This window comes from Pygoscelis adeliae, unplaced genomic scaffold (assembly GCF_000699105.1).
Source record: "Pygoscelis adeliae isolate BGI_AS28 unplaced genomic scaffold, ASM69910v1 Scaffold227, whole genome shotgun sequence".
Lineage (NCBI taxonomy): Eukaryota > Metazoa > Chordata > Aves > Sphenisciformes > Spheniscidae > Pygoscelis > Pygoscelis adeliae.
This window is the reverse complement of record NW_008825100.1, coordinates 4005101-4029090: the sequence shown is the minus strand read 5'-3', so window position 1 is coordinate 4029090 and position 23990 is coordinate 4005101. Positions and strand designations below refer to the sequence as shown.

At 43.4% G+C, this 23990-nt stretch overlaps 1 protein-coding gene across 2 annotated transcripts in view; it reads right to left on the bottom strand.

The window, feature by feature from the left end:
* Nucleotides 1–938: 938 nt before the first annotated feature.
* Nucleotides 939–23990, bottom strand: part of CLASP1 (cytoplasmic linker associated protein 1) — a 186229-nt gene continuing 163177 nt past the window's right edge. The window contains exons 33-38 of one of the 2 annotated variants that reach the window (XM_009327145.1): nucleotides 23579–23825; nucleotides 22624–22817; nucleotides 20775–20903; nucleotides 9988–10194; nucleotides 6886–7002; nucleotides 939–5107 (exon numbers count right to left, since the gene is read on the bottom strand). In XM_009327145.1, the coding sequence (XP_009325420.1) occupies nucleotides 5021–5107; nucleotides 6886–7002; nucleotides 9988–10194; nucleotides 20775–20903; nucleotides 22624–22817; nucleotides 23579–23825 (981 nt within the window). In that variant the 3' untranslated portion in view covers nucleotides 939–5020. The remainder of the gene's footprint in view (nucleotides 5108–6885; nucleotides 7003–9987; nucleotides 10195–20774; nucleotides 20904–22623; nucleotides 22818–23578; nucleotides 23826–23990) is intronic. The other variant, XM_009327146.1, reaches the window with a different exon arrangement.

Genomic DNA, 23990 nt, shown 5'->3' with positions numbered 1-23990 from the left:
AGAGTAAAAAGGGCAGACAAAATAATCCTCTTGCAGGAGGAGAGAGGATAGTTTAACTAGCAATGCCTCATCCAGCATGGCCAGAACCACCGTGTCCTGAATGCTGGTGCTTACGCACCGTAACACTCTCCATGTACTTCTCTGTCTGGGAATATTCACACCAAAAGCCTCCCACAGGAAATCTGAACCTCCAGCGCTCTCCTGACTCCCTTGCACCCACCACAAGGTATTTAAAGACCTTCTACCTTGATGCTAAAGAAATAGCATCAAAGTAAAAGTCATACCTTAGGGGATCTGTTTCCCTAGTGTAGAGCACAGCTTCACTACGGGTTTTTAAATTGTCACGAGCTGTTATTCCCCCAGGATAACACACAAGCACTTGAGTGTTCAGGCTCCACGGACGGCCACTTCAAATTCAAGTTCTTTGTCTTTGCGTACCAGGCACAGAGACCTGTGCAGTTCCTAGCACCCCTTCACCTCCCCAAACACTTCATCACAAATTTCTACTGCCATGTATTTTAAAACCTCTGCAATTCTCTTAACAAGCCTCATCAACACAGGCATCTTTTGAAGCCCTTGCTCCTTAGGTTACATGACTGCATGAGACCATCAGCTTTCAAACAGCATATGGCTCTTCGGTTTGTAACGTCACAAGAATCCCCTAAAATTATGACTTCCCAAAAGCTTTTAAAAGCTGACAGCGAAAGACCAGCACCCCAAAAGATCAGCTGCCCACTGGCCCCACTACCACTCACAGACTGGTGCCTGTAGGAAACAGCCAGACCACCATGCACCCTCTAATTAACACATGGAAACACAGCAGCCAGGGCAGGAATAAGAGCAAATCCCTTACAAGCGAAGGCTGCTGGAGTGAGGAGCTGTGTCGGATAATGAATCTGCTTTAATATTTCTCCCCCAAAAAGAAATCCAACTTCCACTTCTTCTAGGGCAAACTCAAAAGGTTTTATTTTAATTTTTTTTTTTTTTAGCAAATTCTATCACATAAATGTTAACAAAAACATCTGTACAATTGCCATGATACACTCAAAAGTGAAACAAATAAGATATAAATACAGATATGGATGTAACATGACAAAAGCGGAAAAAATAGAAAAAAACACATGCGCATGAACACGGTGCCAACAAAGTCATTTCTCATGGTTGGCGTTTTTCAGAGCGGTTTTTACTTCCCATTTAAAACATTGTTAGCAACGTCCTGCTGTATTCTACGAAGGTCTATTTTTCTGTCCCTTAATATGTAATATTATGCTTGATAAATAAAGGGGTGGGGAGAAAAGGTTTTGATGACAAAGATGTGAGTTACATTACTTATACAGGTTATTGGTAAGCTAGTAATAAGCAATAAAAAAGACAGTCTCGTATTGTATTGTAATCCAGGCAAGCACACATAGTGTACCTTAAGAAAGCCACATGCCTCGATATTTCTGCACTACATGAGAACTACAGTACGTAGACCTGTGGGGCGGATGGATCCGGTATTTGCCCATGCCCACGGAGCACTGGTGCAGCCAATGGCAGAAAACACATCCACATCTGAGATTTCGGCAACTTTGCAGCCAGGAGCCGCTGTCTGCTGAGAGTCTTCTCCCACTCAGACTTTTAAAGCATGATGGGCAAATAAAATACACTTTTTTTTTTTTTAAGGTACGAAAAATTGAAGCCCTGCATAATGGGCAGCAAGGACGAAAAAAAAAAAAGGCAGCTGCAGTAGGTGGCTACTGCTGGGAGAACGTGAACACAAGCTTCACCGGTGCGGTGAGGCACTGCCAGCATGCAGATCTTTCTCTGCAAGCATGCGTGGACACTGTGATTTGTAGCCAGAGAGACCTTTATGCTTGCTGAATAGAAAACAAAATGATTGTACAGCTTGTTGAAGTCAGAACACTGGAGATCAGAGAGATGACATTCAGAGCTAGCCCTTTGAGTACTTCAAAGGAAACACACAAAAAAAATAAACCGGGTCATGTTCAACATACTAAACAACCTTATTATGTACATTATACGCAATGATTTATAAATACCTAAGCAGAATGCTCTCTACTGTATACAGGTATAACATACTTCTAGAGTACTCAAAGGATGAACAGTCCTCGACTGACTCACATAACCAAATTAAGTAGCACGTTAATGAGCTTCTGTTGACAAACAGAACAGAATCTGATTCAGAAAGTAAGGCCTGGTTCTACTATTTGCAGCCCCAAGTGTGCCAATAGTATCGGAAAACACACGCTCGTCGCTGGAGTCGCAGCAGGTTGCAGGCGTCTTTTGAAGGACAAGCTGTTAACTCCTACTGTAGTGTCAGCGCATGCACTAGGGTCAGTTCGGGGACGTTACAGTGCGTTCACTCTCAGTGCATACTAACAGGATTTTATAAAACATATAAAATCATTTGAGAAGGAATTCAATTCCTGGAGATTTGCTACAGTGTGCCATACAAAAAAAAACCAAACAGCAAACGGTGATGGACCAAGCTCCACCACAGCTGGGAGGGACTAAATGCCATCTGGCCAGCTATGCTGACCTTCTGAACCCCCCAGCTGGAACAGAAAATGCTGAACTGACATGGGGAGAAAGAGAGGCATAAATACTAAGCAGTTAGAGTACAAATTAAAAAAAAAAAAACAACCAACAAAAAGTCAAACCCACTACTAAAAATTCAAACAAGACAGCTAACTGCTGCCAACAAGTCGGCTGAATATTTCCTCAAAAGGGAAAATAAATTCGTGTTAAACTAAAATAATTTGAATCATTCAAAAAATTAAAAAAGAATATTCTAACAAGCATACTGAAAGATGTTGAAAAGGAATGGTCCACGGAAAGGGAGACACCAACCATAGAGCAGCCAATCCTCCCTCTAGCGAGGATGGCTTTTCTGAGCCTGCAGAAAGACCCTGGGGAAATCCCACCCACCAGGATCGCATGGTTTCTCCTGCCATGGTATTACTCATTGGGAAAGATGAGGGAACTAGCCCTGCAGCCAGCAAAAGCCTGGACACATCCTCACAAACTCAGGAGCAGGTCACCTCCTTTGCTCTCTTGTCAGCAGGGAAAGGGAGCAAGAAGCTTTGCAGCCCAATCCCACACAGTCCCCCACCAGCCCCAAGCCCTCCTGAGCTGGGGACTGGGAGGGGAGCTGGCACCAAGCATCACCTCCCAGCATAGCTCCTCAGGGCTGGGGCTGAGACACACAGGGATGCACTGATGGAAAGGGAGGACAATGGGGCTTTACCCTCCCTGCTGTGGTACTGGAAACTCTCATGTTCTCAAGTAGGCTACCATGGTGTCCCTTCAGCTCCCCAAAGAGGAAATGGAGGGGGCTGGAGAGAGACCAAGGCACCGAGAGCCGCCAGGGAGCACATATCCATCACCACAGCTGCAGCCGTAAGCTGCAGGTCCACCATCCTCTTGCATCACTGGCACTAGGGGCAAAAACCCAGTTCTGATCCATTGCAGGTTTGGGGTGGGCATGCCCGTCAGCCAGGATCCAGCCCAGGGCCAAACACAGCACATAGCATCCTCCTGCTTCCCCTGGTTACAGCAGAGGCAGGGGGAGCTCATCCTCTGCAAACAGAAGGTCTCCCTTTGGGAAAGGGTGCTGCTGTGGGGTATTTGACTGCTGCTGGTTTGGCTCTGATTTGGTCTGTGTCATCAGATTTGCCCTGCTGCACCCTCACCCAGAGCACCCTGCTGACAGCAGTGCCCAGCGAGGTCCCTCCGCACCCCTCCGAAACACAGAGCACCCAGCAGGGCTGTGCGTGGGGCTGGCCAGGAAGAAAGAGGTTTCTAAAGGCAGTTAACAGCACTGCAGGCTCTTCAATGGCACAGGAGGGGAGCTGTGGCAGCAACCAGCTCTGTCCCAGCTGGCTCAGTAGGTGCTTCTAACAGGGTCTTTTTGTCCTTTTTGTTCCATTTCAGATGCCCTTTCTGTCCTCTGGGATGAACATTTTGCCCAAAGCACAAAGGAGTTGTGGGGACAAAGCCATTCACCACCCAACACCAGTGGGTCAGGTCAGAGCAGATGATCATCCCTTTGACACTACAGACTTCAAGAAAAATGCAGCTAGCCTCACAAGGCAGCACTGAGATACAGCCCTGCCAGCTCCCACTGCCCACCCACGGACACACTCGGAGCCTAATCCAACACTCGCCCACCTAATTCCAGTGTCCCATCGCAGGCATCAGTCCCAGAACTGGGTCTCAGGTTCCCTTTGGGGAGTAACAAGTAACCTGGAGAGTCTTTTGAGCACATGAAAGAGCCAAATGGGTTGGGAGGGGAGAAATATTTACAGAGTCAAAGAAAGGAGCAAGAGCCCAGCTGTTTTGCACTGCACAGCTGGCTGGAGAGCAGTTACAGAGAAATCAGCCCAGAGGTCTATCAGAAGAACTATGTACAAAAACTCAGATGTTTAAAAAAAACCTACTTTCATTACACACTTGACATCTCCCAGTATTAAAGCATCTGAGGCTGGAATCACAGCCACATCTGCAAAGATCTCCCCACGGAAAGACCTGCATGTTAGGCAAGCTGCAACAGGGAGTACAAAACAGGACCACAAGACTTGTAAGAAGAGAAGAACCTAGCCAGAACGGCTGCGGCCATGGGGAGAGAGCAGGTAACTAGCACACAGAAACCAAAACTGGGTATGAACTAAACCAACAAGATTTGTTCGACCTTTACGTGTGTCCAGGTTCTTGGACTCAGTTTTGGAACGCTAACCTAAACATATTTCCAAGATTTCAGCAGGCTATACAAATATGTTTAAGTATGGCTTTCTGTTGTTCACTTTTAATGAAGACTGCAACACAGACCTTGTTTCCTTTACATTCAATACCAGTAAGATTCTACATAAAAGCTTTTAAGGGACTAAAATACTGATTGCAATAAATATCTGCATGGCCTCCTTGAGCTGATGGAGCGCGCCAGTGAAGAGTAGCAGAAAGGTCTCTGAGAGGCACCGTTGATTGCTTCTAAGTCTACACATATGTCCACATATCTCCATTAACTGTGCGTTGAAACATCTGAAGAGGAACTGCTGTTGCTGTTGGTGGTCTGGGCCCTCTTTATGTACAAGTTTAGTAGCTTCATCTGAAAGAAACAAAAACATCAGGAGAAAATGCCAGGAAAAACAGGTGGACAAGAGTCAACTGCAAATCTTAAAACTCGTGTTCTGCGGTGAACTCAGTTTTGAGTGAGCTGACACTGAGCTCTCTGGAGGAAAAGCAGAAGCAAAGCTGAGCATATTTCAGAACAGAGGCAGGAGCGTATGCCTAGTCCCACTGAAGTTAGACAGATTTAATGGGATTTAGAAAAACTTCTTGCATTTCACTTCAGCAGCCATTAGTTCACAGACCTCAATCCTGCAGCCTGCTCTGAACAAGCAGGATTCCCACGGAGGTCAGTGGGACTGCAGGCACACCAGCGATCCAATAGCCATGGTTGCTCCTAGGAAACACCCTGGACTCTCCATGCTTTATAAAATGTTCATTTTCAATGTCATTTAAATATCTTCACTAACTTGGTACATCTAGTGAAACTCCAGCTGTTATGACTATATACTTCCTTTGCATGGGTTTGTTTTCTTTTTCTGCCTTACCACCTTAGCTCCAGATCCTGCAATGACTCATGCACATGTTTAAAGTTAAACATGCACACGGTCTGCGTAAACCCAGAAGAATTACTCACATGTTTATAGTTAGTTATGTGGTGGAGTAGGTCTGTGGCACCTAGAACGCTGGGATAATAAAGCCTCTACAACATTTTATATGGGGATTTCCTAACTGCCCAAATATGAGGTAAACCTCAGCACCCATAGCTGTCTCTTTCCACAGCAATTTGGAGGCACAAGTAATTTGTTTAAGGACAAGGCAATTCAATTCAGAAATAAAATCCAAGTGTCCTCAGTCTCAGGTTGTTTTAGCCTACACCACACTTCTTATCCATGAAAGAAATTATTGCTTCAAAATAACAGAACGAAGCCCTCTGAACTAAGTAGCTATTCACATGCAGAGATCTATTTCAGAAACAAAAATGCAGAATTCATCTTAAAATTGCAGAGAAATCTCGAGTATAATGACTTCAAACAGGAGAAGAAATCTTGTGCCGGCTTCCTGAGCAGCTCTGAAAAGCAATCAAACACCACCCACCTCAACACAAAATGCCAGCTCTTGTATGAAGGACAGAGCTGAATTAAGGACTTGATTTCCCTTGCAGCATCAGGTCAGAATTTGAGTTTTGCTGCTAAACTGACTGCAGGGCACAAAATCTTTTGAAGGGTCACTTGAGCTTGCTGGTGTTCCAGGAGGAAAGGGACACATCTGCCATGCTATTAGGAGTGAAGCTTTACCTGTATTTCTACCAGCCCTAATCACAACCTGCTGCTGAGAGGACCTGCTCTCCCACTCATCCCAGCCATGCATTCCTACCACTCTTTGCATTAGATTACCTGTGCAGCTGCAGAGCGGACTGAAAGCTAATTAATTTGTATTGCAGATCTGTTTTTCAGCCAGAGCAGCCAGCTGATCCAACTCACTGCGCGGTCACCCCTGGATGCAATGCTGAAGGGGCAAGGTAAACATGGCTGTAGTGGGAAGGACCCGCTCGGTGGCAGCTTGCAGTTACACAGGATCAAACGTGTCATGAAACCGATCCCCGAACCCCATCAAAACTTGCTTAATGGGATTTCAAATGCTCACACTGCTGAGCAAGTGCTGTGCTGTTCTAGTGGTTTGGCAGGGTGAGATAGGATTTAACAGAGTACAGGGAACTTGACCCAGAGCTACTGTGAAGCCACTGGTCTTGCTGCTAGTAGTGCAAGCCATTCAGCTGGCTATTATCAAAACACCAGAGACGCATTACTCTTGTACCTTGCTTCCTGTGAGTTGTGCGAGATGAGGTTTCAGTTCTTCTCCAATTACTGAATAAATTGCCACTAGGCAAAATACGCTAGCTTTACGGACACTGCTCTCCGTATTATCATAACCCTAAGAAACAAGAAAAAAAAAAGTCAGAAGTCAAACAGCACTCGCCAACATCCTTCCAGAGCAATATACTAAAGAGCTGATGAACATTTTGCAAGTGTGGCTGACCCAATGGATCAATAGAAAGGCCCTGCTTAACGTAGCAGTTTGCAACCTGAATACTCAAAGAGCAAGAGAATACGATCATTCAGTACATCCTATTTCTTCCTTATATTATTAGTTATAACCATCATGTTGTAAGTTATTAACATCTTGTTATTTATAGCATTAAGCAACAACACACAGTTTCCCAACATAAGCTTAGGACTCTATCAAATATACACATTCCTGTGTCCACTTCAGATGACTATATGCTATCCTGGATGGGCAGGACTTCTTGGAGGGGAGCCCTCATGCTCCCAGCTTGCCTTCAGAAAAGTCTTTCCTGACCCAAATCTAACCCAAAGGAAACCAATTCTGCTCCTGAGAGCGAAGTTACAAATGGACATGAATTTTGCAGCAAAATGGCCTAACGGTTATATCACTTAGGACATGAAAGCCGGAATCCTGTTTTGTGAACGGATATTCTACCAAAATATCTATTTGGACAGAATAGCTCTATCCAGGCATTAGAAACTGCAAAAAATCAGAGTCATCATGGATGTTTTCCAACTCTTTAAAAACACTGGGCATAAATACTGTGTATAACAGTGCTACACACATGTGCTAGTCCATTAGATGGACTGCCTCTGTAACCTGGAGCTTTTTGATTACTTATCAGGTAGGAAATACCACAGAAAAGAACAGGTTGAAAGACCCCCGTAGGTGTGTCGGATCTCTGGCAGCTTCAAGGAGAGCTCAAACTAGCCAACAGGTCACTCAGCAGCTGGTGACACCAGTCCTGTACTCAGGCAGTGATTCATCACTAAGCAGCCATCCCATGAGAAACACAGACATCACTTCAGCCTGCGGGACGCTGGCTCCTCCGGATGCAGGGTGACCTCTGCTGGGAAAGCCCAGAGGAGGGATGCGACATGGCTGGGGCTGCCAGGCTGCCCACTAGCAGGGCTGATGTTCTAGCTGCAGGGCCAAAATACAGTCTGAAATGAGAGTTTGCAATCCCAAAGAGCACTGAACTAGAAAAGCAGGAGACCTAGGTGAGCTCAGAGAAACATCAAGCTATTGAGGACCGAGGTGGAAAAAAGGCTGAGCCCACGCCCACAACAGAGGAACACCCACAGAGACACAACCCACTGCCAGGAGGACAGTTGGGACGCAGGACTCTCTCTGGGGGTCCCAATCCAAAGGCTCTTGAACTTAGATGCCTCTGCTTGACCTCAAGTTTCCCTATAGACCTGGTATTTTGCTTATGTGTGCATCCCAAATTGCTTCCGTGGGGGCAGACAGATCCGTGTGGTGTTGAGGCCTGAGAGGGCTGTGTCCCGGCGGGCACTGGGCTGGTAGAGCCTGCCCAGTATGTGCCAGCGGGACCATCACCCCACCTCTCCATCTGCCAACTTGCTTGCAAGGCAGCGGCTGCTTCTTCTGCTGGCATTTAATAACACAGCACAATGGTTAGAGCATTTGCTCAGGAGATGACACTGGCTTAAAGCTCTCTTCAGCCTGAGGGCATCGAGATGCAGCGCATGGGAGAGTGCCTCACAGCCCAGCTCTATCCCCCCAGCTCCAAGGGAGCCAGGGCTCCACATTGGGACCAGGGCTCCACCACGACTTTTCCCCAGCCAAGCCCTGTTCTTGCATGACCCCCTCCATCTGCTCACGGCAGGTCATGGGGATCCCACTCTGTGCTGCTGAGCTACACACTTGTACTCATGCTGCTGCTGTCCGACGCTCCTCGCCTCTTCTCCACTCTGCCGATACCCTTGGCATAGTAAACAAGCACACAGGCGATTCCCTCTGCACACAGTCCTTCAGCCAGAAGGATTCCAAAATACTTCCCAAACATCAGGAGTAGATTCCTTTGACCGCTATGAGTTTCTAAGGTGAGGAAATATCACTGGCAGCTCCAAGATGAAAAATAGCAAACTAGGCTCCAAAACAAGATCCGTTTTAAGACATGGAAGCAATTTAATAAAACAAATATAACTGCATTTTTAAAGGCATGCTGCTCCCAAACTTTTCCGGTGCATTGAAGCCCCACTGTTCAGATTGTTCAGGGAATTTCTGACTTTGCTTTTGTCCTTCCAACTTTTTACGCTCACAATGAGGAGGCTTCTTTATCCCAGTTCTCCACAGAAGTCTTACCCACCCAGACATGTCTCCCCTTCAACATTGACTGATTTGTTCCTGTTGCAATCCCTCCCCAGTAAACATACACACACATTCTCTCTCCTCCCTCGCTGCTACCTCCCCTTATTTCCTTCTTGCTTGCAGCCTCATCCCAGCCGCTGGCACCGCCAGCTGCCTGTGCAGGGGAACAGGAGACAACACCTCTACAGCCAGTGCTGAAAGCTAAATTCACAATGTAAGACTAAGCCTTAGCACTGGCAAAAACACAGCTCCCAACCCAGCCTGAGAGATTATGAAAGAGGCTGAATGAAGTCAGCAAGTAGTTCGATCCTTATTTCAGAGAGAAAAGAGGAAAGGACTAGCCTGCCTGCTGGGATTCAAATTCAAGTGCAAAGTACAATCAAAGCACAGAACAGCTCAGCAGAATTAAAGGAGACTACGAGATGTATTGCTTGGGATGTACTGAGACAGCGTAAGATGTGGCTAACTCCTTCTCTCAAATTTATTACATGGCTGCTACCAGCTTATTTAGGAGTCAGGCCAAGACGTCTAATTATGGAATAAACACATAGGAATCTGAGTTTTCTTTTAACATTAAAAACATCAAAAGTTCAAATACAAAAACTTAAGAGGGATTAAAACCATAATTTAGCAAAATCTGGCCCCAGAGAGTCCATTGTTCTCTCCTAGGTCACAGACCTCACAAATGACTCAATGGTGGTGTGTGCTCAGGAGCATTTGTGACATGGAATTCTGTACCTGTAACAAGCCAGGAATGATATCTGGAAGGAGCTGATGCAACGATTCCTTGGAAATCCTCTCGATGACTTTCGTCTGCATTTTGATGGCAGCTAAGTTAATTGGATAATCTGCAGTCTGAATGATGGGGCAAAGCACCTTGATGCATTGCTCGGGGTGGATGGAACTCGCCAGGGTGGAAGCAGCTTCTTCAGCTGCTCTGACGACCTGGAATGAAAGCAGAGCAAAACCTTATGTTAATGAGGTCACACATCACAGCCAAAACCACCAGTGTGTACTAGGAATGACTGCCAGAAAATGCTTGGGGATGTTCATTAGGAGGTTCTATCAAGAGGCAATTGACTCCGAGAATTCACATCCTTCACCTCCAGTGACATCTTTATTCCAGCTAGTGGTAAGAAGTGCATCCTGCCTAATTCAACTGTGTCAAAGTTGTGGCTAGTTTGAAAGAGTCATCTGTCACTCAAGATAGATAGGCACCCCCATCCTAGAAGAAGCGAGATGACGGTATTTCTCCAGCCACTGGCAAAGAACCTAAACCCACCAGCTTAGACTTAATACAAAATTTATCTCCTTAAACATTAGAATCATAGAATCATAGACTATCAGGTTGGAAGGGACCTCAAGGATCATCTGGTCCAACCTTTCTTGGCAAAAGCATGGTCCAGACAAGATGGCCCAGCACCCTGTCCAGCTGAATCTTAAAAGTGTCCAATGTTGGGGAAAATGAATGACACCGTTGTACCTTTTAGTATGCATCTCACCTGCTGAGTGCTTGGGTGCCCAAGCTGAGACATTCATGCCTACACAGATGTGTCCTGCCATTTCCCAGCTAAACTATGCTGTAATCAAACCCAGGCTACAGACACAAACAGGCTTTAGGGTGTCCCTGACCAGGCAGCTGTTCTCTCAGAACATCTAACCCATTAAGACAGCACTGGGATCACTATAAAACATGGGAGGAAGAACAAGTGGAAACAGTGGTAGCACACACCTTTTGCAACTAGCCCATACTGTAAAGCAGCCACGCAAAACAAGGGAGATACCAAATTCAATTCCACTCTTAGCCTGAGGGAAGGCAAATCCACAACTTTCACACTCTCCCCCAGCAGGTAGGACAGCTAGCTGAAAGAAGACAGACCCAATTGTGGTCTCTCCTCCCATGAGAGTTTATTCATTTTACATTCTGCAGTAATTGGATAAAGAAACAGGATGGAAAGGCAGGTTTTCTTTTTTTCAAGTGTCTGTGCTAATTGCCAGGCAACAAAATGAAGCTTCCCCGTGGCTGCACTCTCCCTGGCCACAAGTCACACACTCTTTGCTCCTTACATTCTTGTTTCAGTATAAAAGATGGAGGATGCTTTTGCTCACCTTTTCTCACTCCCCTCTTCTCAGGGCTTACTTTTAAGGGAGGGTAAATCCTGAATGGACAGAGATGCCCCAGTGGACAGACTTAAATCCAACACCTCAACTCTAAAAAGAAAGAAGCATTCACAAATCCTCAATGCTTAGGATCTCCCAGCTAGCCCCAGGCAGTCCCTAACTCTGAGCCCAGGCGTACTAACACAGCCTTTGAAGGCACCCCCTCTTTCCTGATTGTGCGGGAAGCTTGGACACCTAGCACCAGTTCTTTAACATATCCTACACTGAACTACTTGGGGTTGTCTGAAGTCGATACTTTGAAACCAGCACTAGGAAATCTGTCCCAGGCAATCCGCAAGAAAACAAATAAATCAAACCACAGATCTCCCATCACTTGGACTGAAGCTACAGCTGCTGAATTCTCCTCATTCCCCTCTTCCACACACGGTCATAGTATCGAACTCTGGGATTTCTGTTTGACTAAGGCAACCCATGGACGGATGCGGCTCTATCGAAGCCTCAAAATAAGGCAAGCTTTCATTATTTTTAAGTAACCACTGTGGATAATGCACGAACCAGGAGTATTTGGAAGTCTCTCTCAGTCATTACTAGGACAAGAATGTCTCCCCGCCTGGACTACAAAACATTTTCCAAAAAGGTTTAATTGATTTTTAAGACAGCAGCAGTGAATAGCGACCAGAAGAGATCATCTCCATCTACAAAGCCTGTTTCACCCACAGTCTTAGCATCACAGCCACACCACTATCATTAACCTTCCACTCATGCTGACAGCTACCTCCCTGAAACAGGAATGGCCACAAGATACTTGTACACCCAGGAAATAAAAAAAACTCATCCACTTGGCTCTCGGCATCCTCTAAAGCAAACCCAACAGTGAAAGTGATCTCAGGTACTCCACATAGTACAAATACTGTATGCAGGCAAGGTACAGACAAGATGGTAAAGCAGACCCGAGACCTTGGTTGCTTCTGTATCAGCTGTCAAGCTGCTCCATCTACCTCAGGCCTTTCTCAGCAATTAATTATAATGTTAAAACATTCAGAAAATAATGGCAATCCACAATGTGGTCAGTATTCAAAAAATTTCATCCTGAAAGATCTGTGAATGAGTAACTAAGCAGAACAGAATGCTTGTTTTCCCCTCTTCCAGCAAGTTTTCCCTCTTCCAGCTATTTCTTTGCAAATTCCTCTTCAATTTCACACGAGAAGCATGAAAGCTAATATTTTTTCCATGTAAGCCAGTACTAGCTTAGAAGGAAGCACTATGTGATTTTGTTGGGAAAGGAGAGAAACACTTGAGTTCTTAAGGGAAACTGAATGCCATGCTTTGGTACCACGGCATTGAATTGAGTGGATGAAGTCAGGAGCTCCCAGCAGGTCTCCTTTAAAGGAATTCACTTCTTGGCACTGCAGCTTTTGATGTTGGCTTTCCCAGTGCTGAAATACTGCTACTATCAAGCTTTCCACAAACAATGCAGTGGACTTAGAGAGCCCAGATATCTTGTAATCAACAACATTCACGAGCAAGTCTACAACATTCGCTAGCTAAAAAAATTAACTATAACTATTTGGACACAGGCTGCTTGGGATTTTGCTTTACTGAAGTATTTGGAGTTGTTGCAAATGTTTTCACAGACACTCTGAGAAAGAAAAGCTTGAATATATCACAACTTACAAAAGAATTTTTTTTTTTTTAAAGCTTAAATCCTCCTGGCATCCTACTTGATAAGAAAGTAACAATATTTCAGTAGGCATCTACAGTCAGACTCTCATCTCAAATACACTACTGTAAACTTTAAACAGTACTAGAGTAGGTAAAAAAAATCAATGAGTAATTCTATCTGCGTTTCAGCTCCACATCCTGCGTGCATAAAGTTTACCATGCACATTAAGTTGCAGGTATGAGGTAAGTATGAGAGAAAACCTTTTTTTAAAAGCCTGTTACCAATTCCAAGCACAAGGGGTTAAAATACAGCTGAAATTTTTCACAAAACAAGCCAGGATTCAAATAGCAAAGGTCACACGTATTTTGCACATCGTAAGGTCAGCAAGAAAAGTTGTAAAGATGCAGGATTTTATGCCCCTGCAAGTCCTCCTTTCAGCAAAGCTGCCCATTTCTAGCAAGGATCTGGCCGCGTTTGCACAGCAGTTGGGTATTTCACATCACTTCTCCCTGAAGTGCCTTCCCTCTGAATACAGAAGGATGTATTACACATGTCCAGTAAGCTTCCTGCTGATATTAGCTTGTAAATGTGACAACACTAGGGAGACTTCCGAGAGCACATCTGGCAGACAGTGTCTGCATCTAAGCCACACTTTAGCAAACCCCTTAACCATGTTTAATAACATGCTGAAGTCTCACTGACGTCAATGGGATTCAAGCGTGTGCTTACATGCTTGCTTGAATCAGAGCCTCTGCAGGTAACTAGGTCCTGGCTCCCTTGGAAAGGGCCAGCAGGAGACAGGGTGTAGGAAGAGGTAGGGCAATACCAGCTGAGAGTGAGCCAAAAGGACAAGCTCATCCCTGCCGGCACAGAAAGCTGAATGCCACCATTCTGCAATGCAAGTACCAGCCCTGTCCAAAAGGTCTTCCCTTCTGGCTTTGGCAGACTAAAACAAACATTCAGCTATTCAGACTGTCTCTGCATCCTACAAGGGAAAGCACGTCTCTAAATGCTTAGCACAGTCAGAGTCCTGCTCACCTGGTAACACCAGAGAAATCAGCAGCATTCCTACATAAAGGGAAGTGCATTATCAAAAGATACAAACTGCCAGGTCATTTGGCGACAAGAACATGCAATTATAGCAGAGTTTAGCAAAGATATTTTGCCATGAGGCACAACACTTTGTCTTGCAAATTATACATACCATACAACATCCAAAAATCAAACATCTTTTTTAATCAGGGCTTTAACCTGACCAGCAGAGTGAAACAACCTTAAAAGGAATGGGAAAAATGAGCAAACAGCATCAAGCAACAGGTCTTCTTCCTCCCATCTTTGGAGGTAAGATCAACAGATACACACTGGGAAGTGACAGGAATGGCTCATACTAACAGCAGACACCAAAAGTAGTGGCTATGAAATGCATCCTTTAAATCCGAGAGAAAGAAAGGGTGCTGTTTGCTACGTGCTCAGACTGGGTAGCTCACTGTCACAAGAGGATTAAAAATTAGACAAGTTTACTGAAGAGAAAACAAAGGCCAAAATACAGAGAGGCAGGCAGAGCCATTAGCATGGGAAGGCTGTAAGTTTCAGACCACTGGAAGGAGGGAGGACATCCTCAGGGAAGCATCATTGTATGCTTGCTTCTTACTAGTCACTGTCAGGTAGGGTATCAAGTGAAGCAAACTTTTTCTCTGACCTAATATAATTATTCTCAGTGATCTCAGAAATATGAAGGAAAACTAGCAAAGTCATCAAATGATGATGGTACCTGGAAGAAGCAAGTTTAAAAGGGTGGCTATGAAGCAAGATGTGCAAGACTAGAGAGAGCCTGCAGTGTTTTATTAAAACACAGACATTAAGCTCTGTGTAAGGTATGTCACAAATATGATTTTACCTCCCAGTAAAAGCTTAGAGCAAACCATGTCTTGAACTGGATAGTTCGATATCATTCACCACAGGGCAGGTAGCCCAGGAATGCAGATTTAAAAGATAGCACTTTGCCTTAAAGAAGCAGGTTTTTCTCCTTTCCAAATGCTTACCTTACACTCTACACGCTAGAGACTAGATTCGGCCTGACTTCTGCTGGCATAACATAAGCTGTGTTTGCTGGTGGGTTCCTTGAAAAACATCTGCAGTGCATTAAGACCTTTCCAGTGAGTCTCCCAAAAAGAGAGAAATGGTTAAACTTCTACCCAGTTTGCTTTAGGGAAGGAACCATATTCACATGCACCAGCCAGAGAGATGTAGCACACAGGTAGGCTGTTCACCTCTAACAATGTCTTCCTTAATGCTATAAAGGAGTAAGCTTCAAAGTAACAGGTTGGGCGGTCCCAGGAATATGCATGTGAAATGCTTTCTGATTTCAATGGAAGGGGATATTGCTGATGTGTGGTATTAGGAACAGCGTGATCAAGACAGCCACCTGTCATAGATCCCTTTTAATAGAAAAGCACATTGGCATCATTGACGTTCCACAAAATTTGCTGAACAAACTTTGGATGATAATTCTCACTGGTTTACCTGGTTCACAATGAACATGGGATCCTGTTCAAATAAGACAGCCAGAACCAAGACTCCATCTCTTCTGCATAATTTCTTCTGCTCAGCTATTACTCTCAGTGCATTACAGATGTTCCTTGCTGCCTGGTGGCTGCAGCAAGCAGCTTTCTAAAGGGTTTTGATGGTTTCATTTCTGCTTTGAAGTGACACAAACTACTGACACATAAGGAAAGAAAAATATATGTCCTGACTCACCTAAGGCAGAACATGCCAGTTTCAAAGGCTACACACGGCGTGAGTGTAACATGCTGAGATCTCAGCAGAGCGGCACCTGTACACCTGGATAAGAGCTGTAGGTAGGACCCTAAGCTGGAGTACTTTGCCACGATTGCTAGTTGCACTGTCTCTGCAGAAACTCGTAGAGAATAAGGCAGTGTAGGTAAAACCCCACTGAAAACTTAAAGGCTTTGTACACTACTGTGAAACGCAGAGTGCCAATGAAGTTTATTAAGCAAGAGAACAAGGTTTTGCTTTCGGGCTTACAAGGCATGTGGCTATGTTTGAGCCAATTTTTGCCATCTAGAGGTGGATACTTAAAGCCTGCATAATCTAAGCTGGAGGGGATGGAGGTTTACCAATACCTAGCCAGGCAAACTCCCATCCCTGAAGGCTTTACAGTCTGATCCAGACAGGAACAAACAATTAAGAACTTGGTTTCAAAGCAGGAAGTGGACTCAGCAATGGGGAGTGCTAAGCAGATGAAAAAACAATGTGATTTTTATAGGGGATTCAGAGGAGATGAAGTAGATTAGACTGCTTCTCCTGTGCACTAAATATTTCAAATACATTGGGAATTAGAAAAGGCACAGAAACATATACTATGAAACATCAACAACTGCCAAGCTGCAGTGCTTGGCAGCTTCCAGCATGGACTATGTATCAATTAACCTTTAAGACTGTCATCATTTAGTGCCTTTCTTCTTTAGTAAGCTACATTTTGCAGAAACCTAGACTGATCATACCATCAGAGGACAGCTGCAAATCATCTTATAAAGGTCAGAGGCCAGTCTAAAAGCACCTCAGCAAGATAGTAACAATTATCTACAGTTAATGGATAGCTGTGATTTCTTTTTTTTCCCCACTGTCTTTTACAGGTTTACAACAAAGAATGTTACATTCAATTATGCTTATGGACCATCCAGATAATAAGAGACCAAAATTAGATATTTAAGACATGGCACAATATCCTTTCCTTACACACAGAAAATACTCATCTGCTAGGTCTATAGGCTTAAATGCAGAGAAAAACAGAGTGGCAGACAGAAGCAGGGAATTAGCTATCCTATGATTTTCACTGGTAAAGATGTTTTGTAACCATTTCCCAAGATAATGAACTATTTCTGTTTTAATATACTCAATAATAAGAACTTATACTCATTTTGCTGGTATGAATCTGAAACAATGTCATATCAATGGTATTGGGTCAGCAGGCAGCATCTCTCCTTAGTAATGGGTGAGTAACTACACTGGAACAAATGAGTTAATATTAACTAATTGGCAACAGAAAGACGGTTCTCTTCCAAATAACTCCAAACAAAGAGTGATAAAAATCAACAAGATTTAATACCGTCCACAACTTCAATTATGTTCTAATGCTCCAAAAGTAAGTGAAAGGCATTTACATGTCAACCCCCATAAATATTTACAGTTATGACTGAAGCAGGCTTGACTCTTCACATCACCCCATTAAATCAACAGCATTGAATACTCTGTTATACTACAAACAGTATAAAAACAGGCTGAAGTTAAAAAATGCAAACTAAAGATGGATCCCCACCCAGAGTCTTCTAGTCTGTAGCCTAGGGTTACATGAATTTTGAACCCCCATTGAGGTCTGTGCTTTGCTAACCTCCTGCATTTGCGCTCACAACAAGGCGTGACTCAGCATCTAACTCCATATACCAAGTTTTCCTCTCCTGTGTCCCTGGGAAGAGCTGTGCTGCTCCACTGATCCTAGACCTTGCCTTCAGCAACAGAAGGCAGAAGAGTTCTAGCCATGGCAAAGATTCAACTGTCTAAAGACTTCAGCTTGGACTTGGAAAAACAGCCAAGTATCCAGGCATCCCAAGATATCCAACTACACTAACACTGCTTTGATACTTCCAGTTACATAATCTGGAAGAAAACCACAGACCCTTTTGTTTCAGACTGAATCTTTAACTAGATATTGGCACTCAAATGGGGGAGGGGTGGTGGTATTTGCTAGGTGGTGAATATGTTAGTTATAATTTGTTATTTGATCCCTCCTGGTCATGGTGAACAGCAGCAATACTGGAATTTGGGAAGACAAACATTCTTTTTGATTTCCAAAGAACTGCCTCTTAGTAAAATGACTTCTTGGAGATGGTACCCAAGACTAACAGTTCTGTACCGTTCTCTCCTTCAAACTCTTTCCTTTTTCCTTGGTCACTTAAATTGATTCTCCATGGGCCATATGTAATGGAAAATGGGAGCAATAACTTAGGGAAGTTAGCAGTCCCTCAGGTAAGTAAGAGTGAAACAGATACAGCTCGTTGAAAACAGTAATTTTCTGCTGACTTACACAGCCTGTTGTGTGCCAAAGAATCTCAAACCATAAACTAGGTTCACTCCTGCCTTCTACTACCAGGCAGAAGCAGCCCAGAAACATAACAAACCCTGGAGTGCCATCCTATCAGAGCATTACTAGCACAAGGATTAACACTTTCCTAACCAAATTATATAGCAGCTTTCCTCAAAGTAGTTTTTACAATACAGAGGAAGATTTTATTTTATGTAGTCTAAGAACGGTACACCACTGCCCTTAACATTGCTCTGATTTAGTGAAAAAGAAAACTGTAGAACAGACCGCCGAGATCTTCCCTTTCCTTCTTCAGCTATTCTTTGAAAGTGCCCTTCAATCACAAACTGGTGAATATTCACTTAATCTCCTGCTCAGTGGGATCAAGCCAAAGGGCAGCTCCTCCACCCCTCCTGGAGGGAGCAGCGCTGCAAAGTCAGCAGTGAGAGCAAGCTGGAGGGCCACCATGGGATGGGAATTTGTGACCTTCTGGCCCAGGGCTATGAGTTTGACCAACTGAGCCATGCCCAAATGGACTCTCAGTTAATTTTTCACAGACTTAACCGAATCAGCAAGCCCCAGCTACAGGTAAAAATACCTAAAGCATATTCCCACATATATCTTTAGCTTAGCTCATGGAGATACCCAAGTGCAGGTTGGGAAACCTTTCTTACTTCATGAATGCTGATATTCTCAAACTACTGACATACAGATGATGCCTTTCAGGGGCTGCATTATGGTTCTGAGAGCCCCATTTACACAGGGATAAGAAAAAACACATACATAGAATGAAAAATCCAGCACCAGTGCCAGCACTTAATACAGACGCACACACAACTGTTTAGCAACAGATAGCAAAACAGGAATATACCTGCAGCAGCCTGCTATGACAGCTGTCACCCAAAGGTCTCATTGCAGCAGTTGCAAATATGATTTTTTTAAATTATAAAGATGCTATGCAAAAGCATGCCTTTGATTCACAACGGTACATACAGCACAGCAGCTACTTGCTGATAGCAATACTTCTTTATAGAAGTGCCAGAACTCGCATCTCTCCATTCCTGGCTTGAGCTTTGCTCTCTCTGTAGCAAAGACTTATTCTTCTCTGCTTTTCCTCAGGAGGCACCTCATGCAAATCCTGAAGAACCTTCCCATACCACAAGCATGAAGAATACAGTGTGGGGAGTACAGAGGCATGAAGTGTCATGTTTTCAACATTGTGCTTGATTTCTATAAAACCCACCAGTCCTAGGAGGACAGTGAGTTCTGAGGGGCATTAAAAACAATGCCAGAGACAATCTGGAAAGGTCCTGCTAGAAATGGCAGTTTTGGAGGAGTCTCAGGAAAAAAAAAAAATAAATACAAAGGGCACTGAGTCAAGGTGAGCTGGAAGTATGCAACCAGGAAAACTTGCCAATAAAAGGCACTCCTTCAGAACACAATGTTTTGTCTGACTGCTTTATCAGGAAATCAATTTACAACTGCTTCTTGTTACTCTGAACTGAAAGTGACAGGAGTGCAAGGGCTCTAAATCAAGGAAAAGAAGGTAGGCAGAGTACGGCAGTCCTCATTCACTAAAGGATTAAGCATTTTCTACTTTTGTGTTTTAGAGAAATCCAGCCTGTTAGTTTCTTTCCCTGAGGGTGTTTGTTTTGTTGTTTTTATTTTTAAACAGTACAGTTTCTGCTACACACAGCTAACATAACCTTGTGCCAGTTACGCAATGCTCTGGAGCAGTCTGATCTATACAACGATCTTTTTCATGGCGAAAGCTCTCTAGATGGAGATGCCTAAAATTGCTATTTAGGACAAGCCTGTTGCAGAGAAGAATAAGTGTCTTAGATTTCAAAGCAAGGACTTTGGTAACAAAGCCATCACAGGCATATAGAGAAATTCATGTGGCACTTTCCAAGGTTTAGTTCAAACTTGCAACATGCACAAGGTAGATTAAAAGATTCAGCTTGGAAGTCAATCTACAAAGATTGACTTTAAATGTAATTTCAGTTGATCTACTTCAAATGTTATCATCATGTCACTTTATTTTTGTTTTACTCCAGAAGAATACTTTCAGTTTTACATACGAGTTCTCTCACAAAAGGAAAATGCAATTCACCCTTCCCTTTGCTTCTTCCTCTGCCCCAGCTTCTTTTCAGCAGCACGGCCTCTTTGTCCATTTTCTCCTGTTACTCACCAGTTCCCAGTTCTCCATCATGGCCCAATTTCACCATTCAGTTTTCATGCACAATTCTGCTTGAACATGGGCTTTGTGTTCTCCAGTACATTTCAGATGGAGGGAGCACAGTGCCCCCAGTGTGCTCTGCAAAACTATTAAACGTGCGCTTTTCTACTACAGTACTCATTCTCCCAGAATGAGCAAGAAAATCCTGGGAAGTTGATAAACAGTGGCCTGCAATTCCAGATCAGTCCAAATCCACTTAAGCAGCTCTGTCAGTCTCAACTCTTATTCCTCTCTGCTTCAGCATGTAAAAATCCTGTCTCTTCATACTTGGGAGACATAATATCAATTTGTTCTACTGTCAAGATGGGTCAACGTGTTTGCCTGTTAAATTTCACTGTTCCTACATTTCTTCAGCAGGTCCATATTGCTTTCCCAGCAGCAACACTGAAAGGCTCACTCACCTCCTTGTGGGAATCCTTATGTGCTTCCAGCGTTTTCATGATGGTCAACTCCGCATAGTTCTTAAACCTTGCTGGCTGGTTCCGTAAGATCTCTCTCAGGACTCGCAGCGCCAGAGCTCTTATTGAATGCTGTGTCAAGAGAAATCCACATTAGAAAAAGTCACTTCTCAAAACTAGAGTTTGAAGTAAATTTTCATAGCTCCCTATGCCACCAGAAATCTTATATCGCTCTACCAGCTCCAGTGGAGTAAGCAGTGTAATCAATATAACTAAAATTTAGAATTGGTCTCCTTGCTTGCTTCTGCACAAAAATTCACACAACATGACTGTTGTCACAGGTACAAGAAAGAATCAGATTACTCTACTTTGTTAAATTCCATACTCTTTTGGCAATGAAGTATAAATGTGTACCCAAAGCAGCATGTCTGCATTACATGAATCTACAAAGAAGCTCAGATCATATTTGTTTTGCCCTTCCTCTTTTGCTTAGCTTTGCGGATATCAAACTGGGCTCCATCCATGCAACAAAGCTGTTTCTCATGTACTAATGCAGTAAAACCGACTCTCTTCCTGTAACTGCTATGGAAATTACTTTCAAGAACAGTCAGTCATTGTAGTCAACACTGACCTATGTGGTAATCCTTTATATCAAAAGATCATTAGCAGAAGGGATTTATAACACCTGCTTCAATTTCATAACTGTTATATTAAGTTTTTGGCCTGTGGCCACTCCAAATAGATTCTATTATTTCAGCAGAGGAATACTTACTTTACTCTATACTCAGCCTTTAAAGCACGTCCTTTGCTATTCGTCTACAAAATTCATGCAGTAGCACAATTCACATGTACTTAGATAAAGCCATTGTATCTTCTGATACACGTATGATGATGCTATGATTAAACATGTAGGACTAGAGCAGCTCATGCTTATACTACAAACAACAACTGAGAAAGTGTCAGCAACCTACACTGCTTCAGAGTTAAAATTTCTGAGAGCGTGCCATATACTTTACAAGGACTATAAGAAATACAATGGATTTGAATCAGATGAAACAAAAAAAACCACCCCAAAATACCAAAAAACTGTGAGTGCTTTGGTGCTTTGAAGCCTAAATATTGTAACATTCAGACAGAGCATGGCTCTGATGTGAAGGCACAGCAGGGAGCTAAGCCTTTACCAAATATCATTGTGCTGCAAGCTGAACAAATAGCCCCAAGTGGAAAAAGTAGAAGTCTAGCCTGTAAATTATCACTTTGATCTGCTATCAAATATAAAGCTGTGATAATAACACAGCTTTTTTTTTTTTTTTAATACTTCAAAACAAGATCCCGTATAAAAGCAGTTTGGTTTTGATGACATTTTTGCAAGAGACAGAAACCCATCCCATGAGATCTAATAGCCTGGATCTTTAAACCACACAGAGACAAAAAAAAAATCTATTCTAGGGTGCCTTTATTCTCCTTTTTTTGGGAATGGGTATGATATAGTTAAGAGCTTGTAACTTCATCCTAACTTGGAAGAGAACAACTTTTGAAGTCTTGATAGTTTTTGTGCAAGATTAGAAGATAACTTGTTTTCTGATTCTGGTTCAATTTCCTAGTTATTTGTTACTAACACTCCAGAGGGAAGGGGAAAAACTGGGACACTTCAGAGTAGCTTAAAATTAATCATTGAACACACTGAAAACAAAAGCAGAGTCATCAACGTTCAAAAGAAAAAATGAACAGTGCAGCATCACTGATGAGATGCCATACAAATGCAGCAGGTTTCATTTAAACTAGTGTGGAGGAACTATCAACCTAGATGAAGCAATGTACAGGGGAGTTAAGACAAAAATCTACAACTCACATCTTTGTCTCCAAGCGTTTCCAGCAGCAAGAGCAGAATGGTTTTGAAATGTTCCTCCCAAACTCCAAGATTATCTTCCCTTGTGATCTTTAGCAGTTCCAGGAGAGCTCCTTTTCGCTCCTCCACCCGCTCATTGTGGTTGGAAAGCTCTTTCAGAAGATCAGCCACCAAATCTGAATGGTCAATGGGTACTTCTAGGACAAATGGCAGCAAATCATTTGGGGAAATGGGGAAAAAGATCAAAGATGCCAAGATTACTAACCCTCTGCATAACAAAGTGCATGTAACAAGGGGTCCCCAAAAAATGCATCAAATCCCAGGTGGCCTAAGTCAAGCAGGCAAGAGAATCCGACTAGCCCACAATTTCACCTGAGTTCATAACACAGCTCATGAATCTGCACATGGCTTCTAATGAACCAGGAAGAGATGATGATTGAATTTCATCCAGTTCCAATAATTACTTCTACAAGATGAGAACTGCCACAGTTTTTCCCAGACACACACACCCAAAACGAGCAATCACATGTATGACCTTTAGATCAAAGTACAGTGATTCATCAGTGTACTGCAAAAAAATAAAGCTAAGGTGTAGCATCACTTAAATGAAGTGAAACATTCAGTAACAACGAGCTGTTAAGTGAGATGTTTCAGTCAGAGTGGAAGGTCCCCAAAATAGTGCCCCTACAGATGCATTTAGATGCTTAAGGGACTAGTTTGAAGGAAACTCTAGGCAAACAAAAATTAAAAATACAGTATAACATTTTCTCAATAGCCACAGATCAGGTTCTGCTGGTACATGAGAACGCAGAGTATTTCATATCAAGCCTCAACTCAGATGCAAAGTAATACACAACATATGCATGGGCAGGCACGTATCTGAGAGCGCTACCCATACACAAATAAACCAGAAACAGAGCAAGCTGCCTGCAGTTTTATGAGATACACTGATACAAACCATCCCGAAGCTGATCCATGTCATCATCGAATACTGCTTCCTTCAGAGCAGTCTTGTCGTAAGTGTTAATTGTGTCAGCATAAGGATAGGGGTTATATTCTCGAGCACGTGGCCCTGAAAAGGCGCGGGGTGGTTGGGTGTTAAGTAGGGAGGTTTTGTTATCTAGAGCCATCCGTCCACCTTCCACAATGTCACTGCTTCCACGGACATCACTGGTAGGCACAGCGAGGCCACCATCTCGAGAAACCTGGGGGATCAGACAGAAAAGACATGAGACAACTCAAATTCTGTGGAAGCTGTAGCTTTTCTGGAGTTCACCCACCAACATGAAGAGGCATAGAATTGTTTACACATACATAATACTTGACTAAAACTTAAGATTACCACCTCTGTCCCTTATATAACTACAACT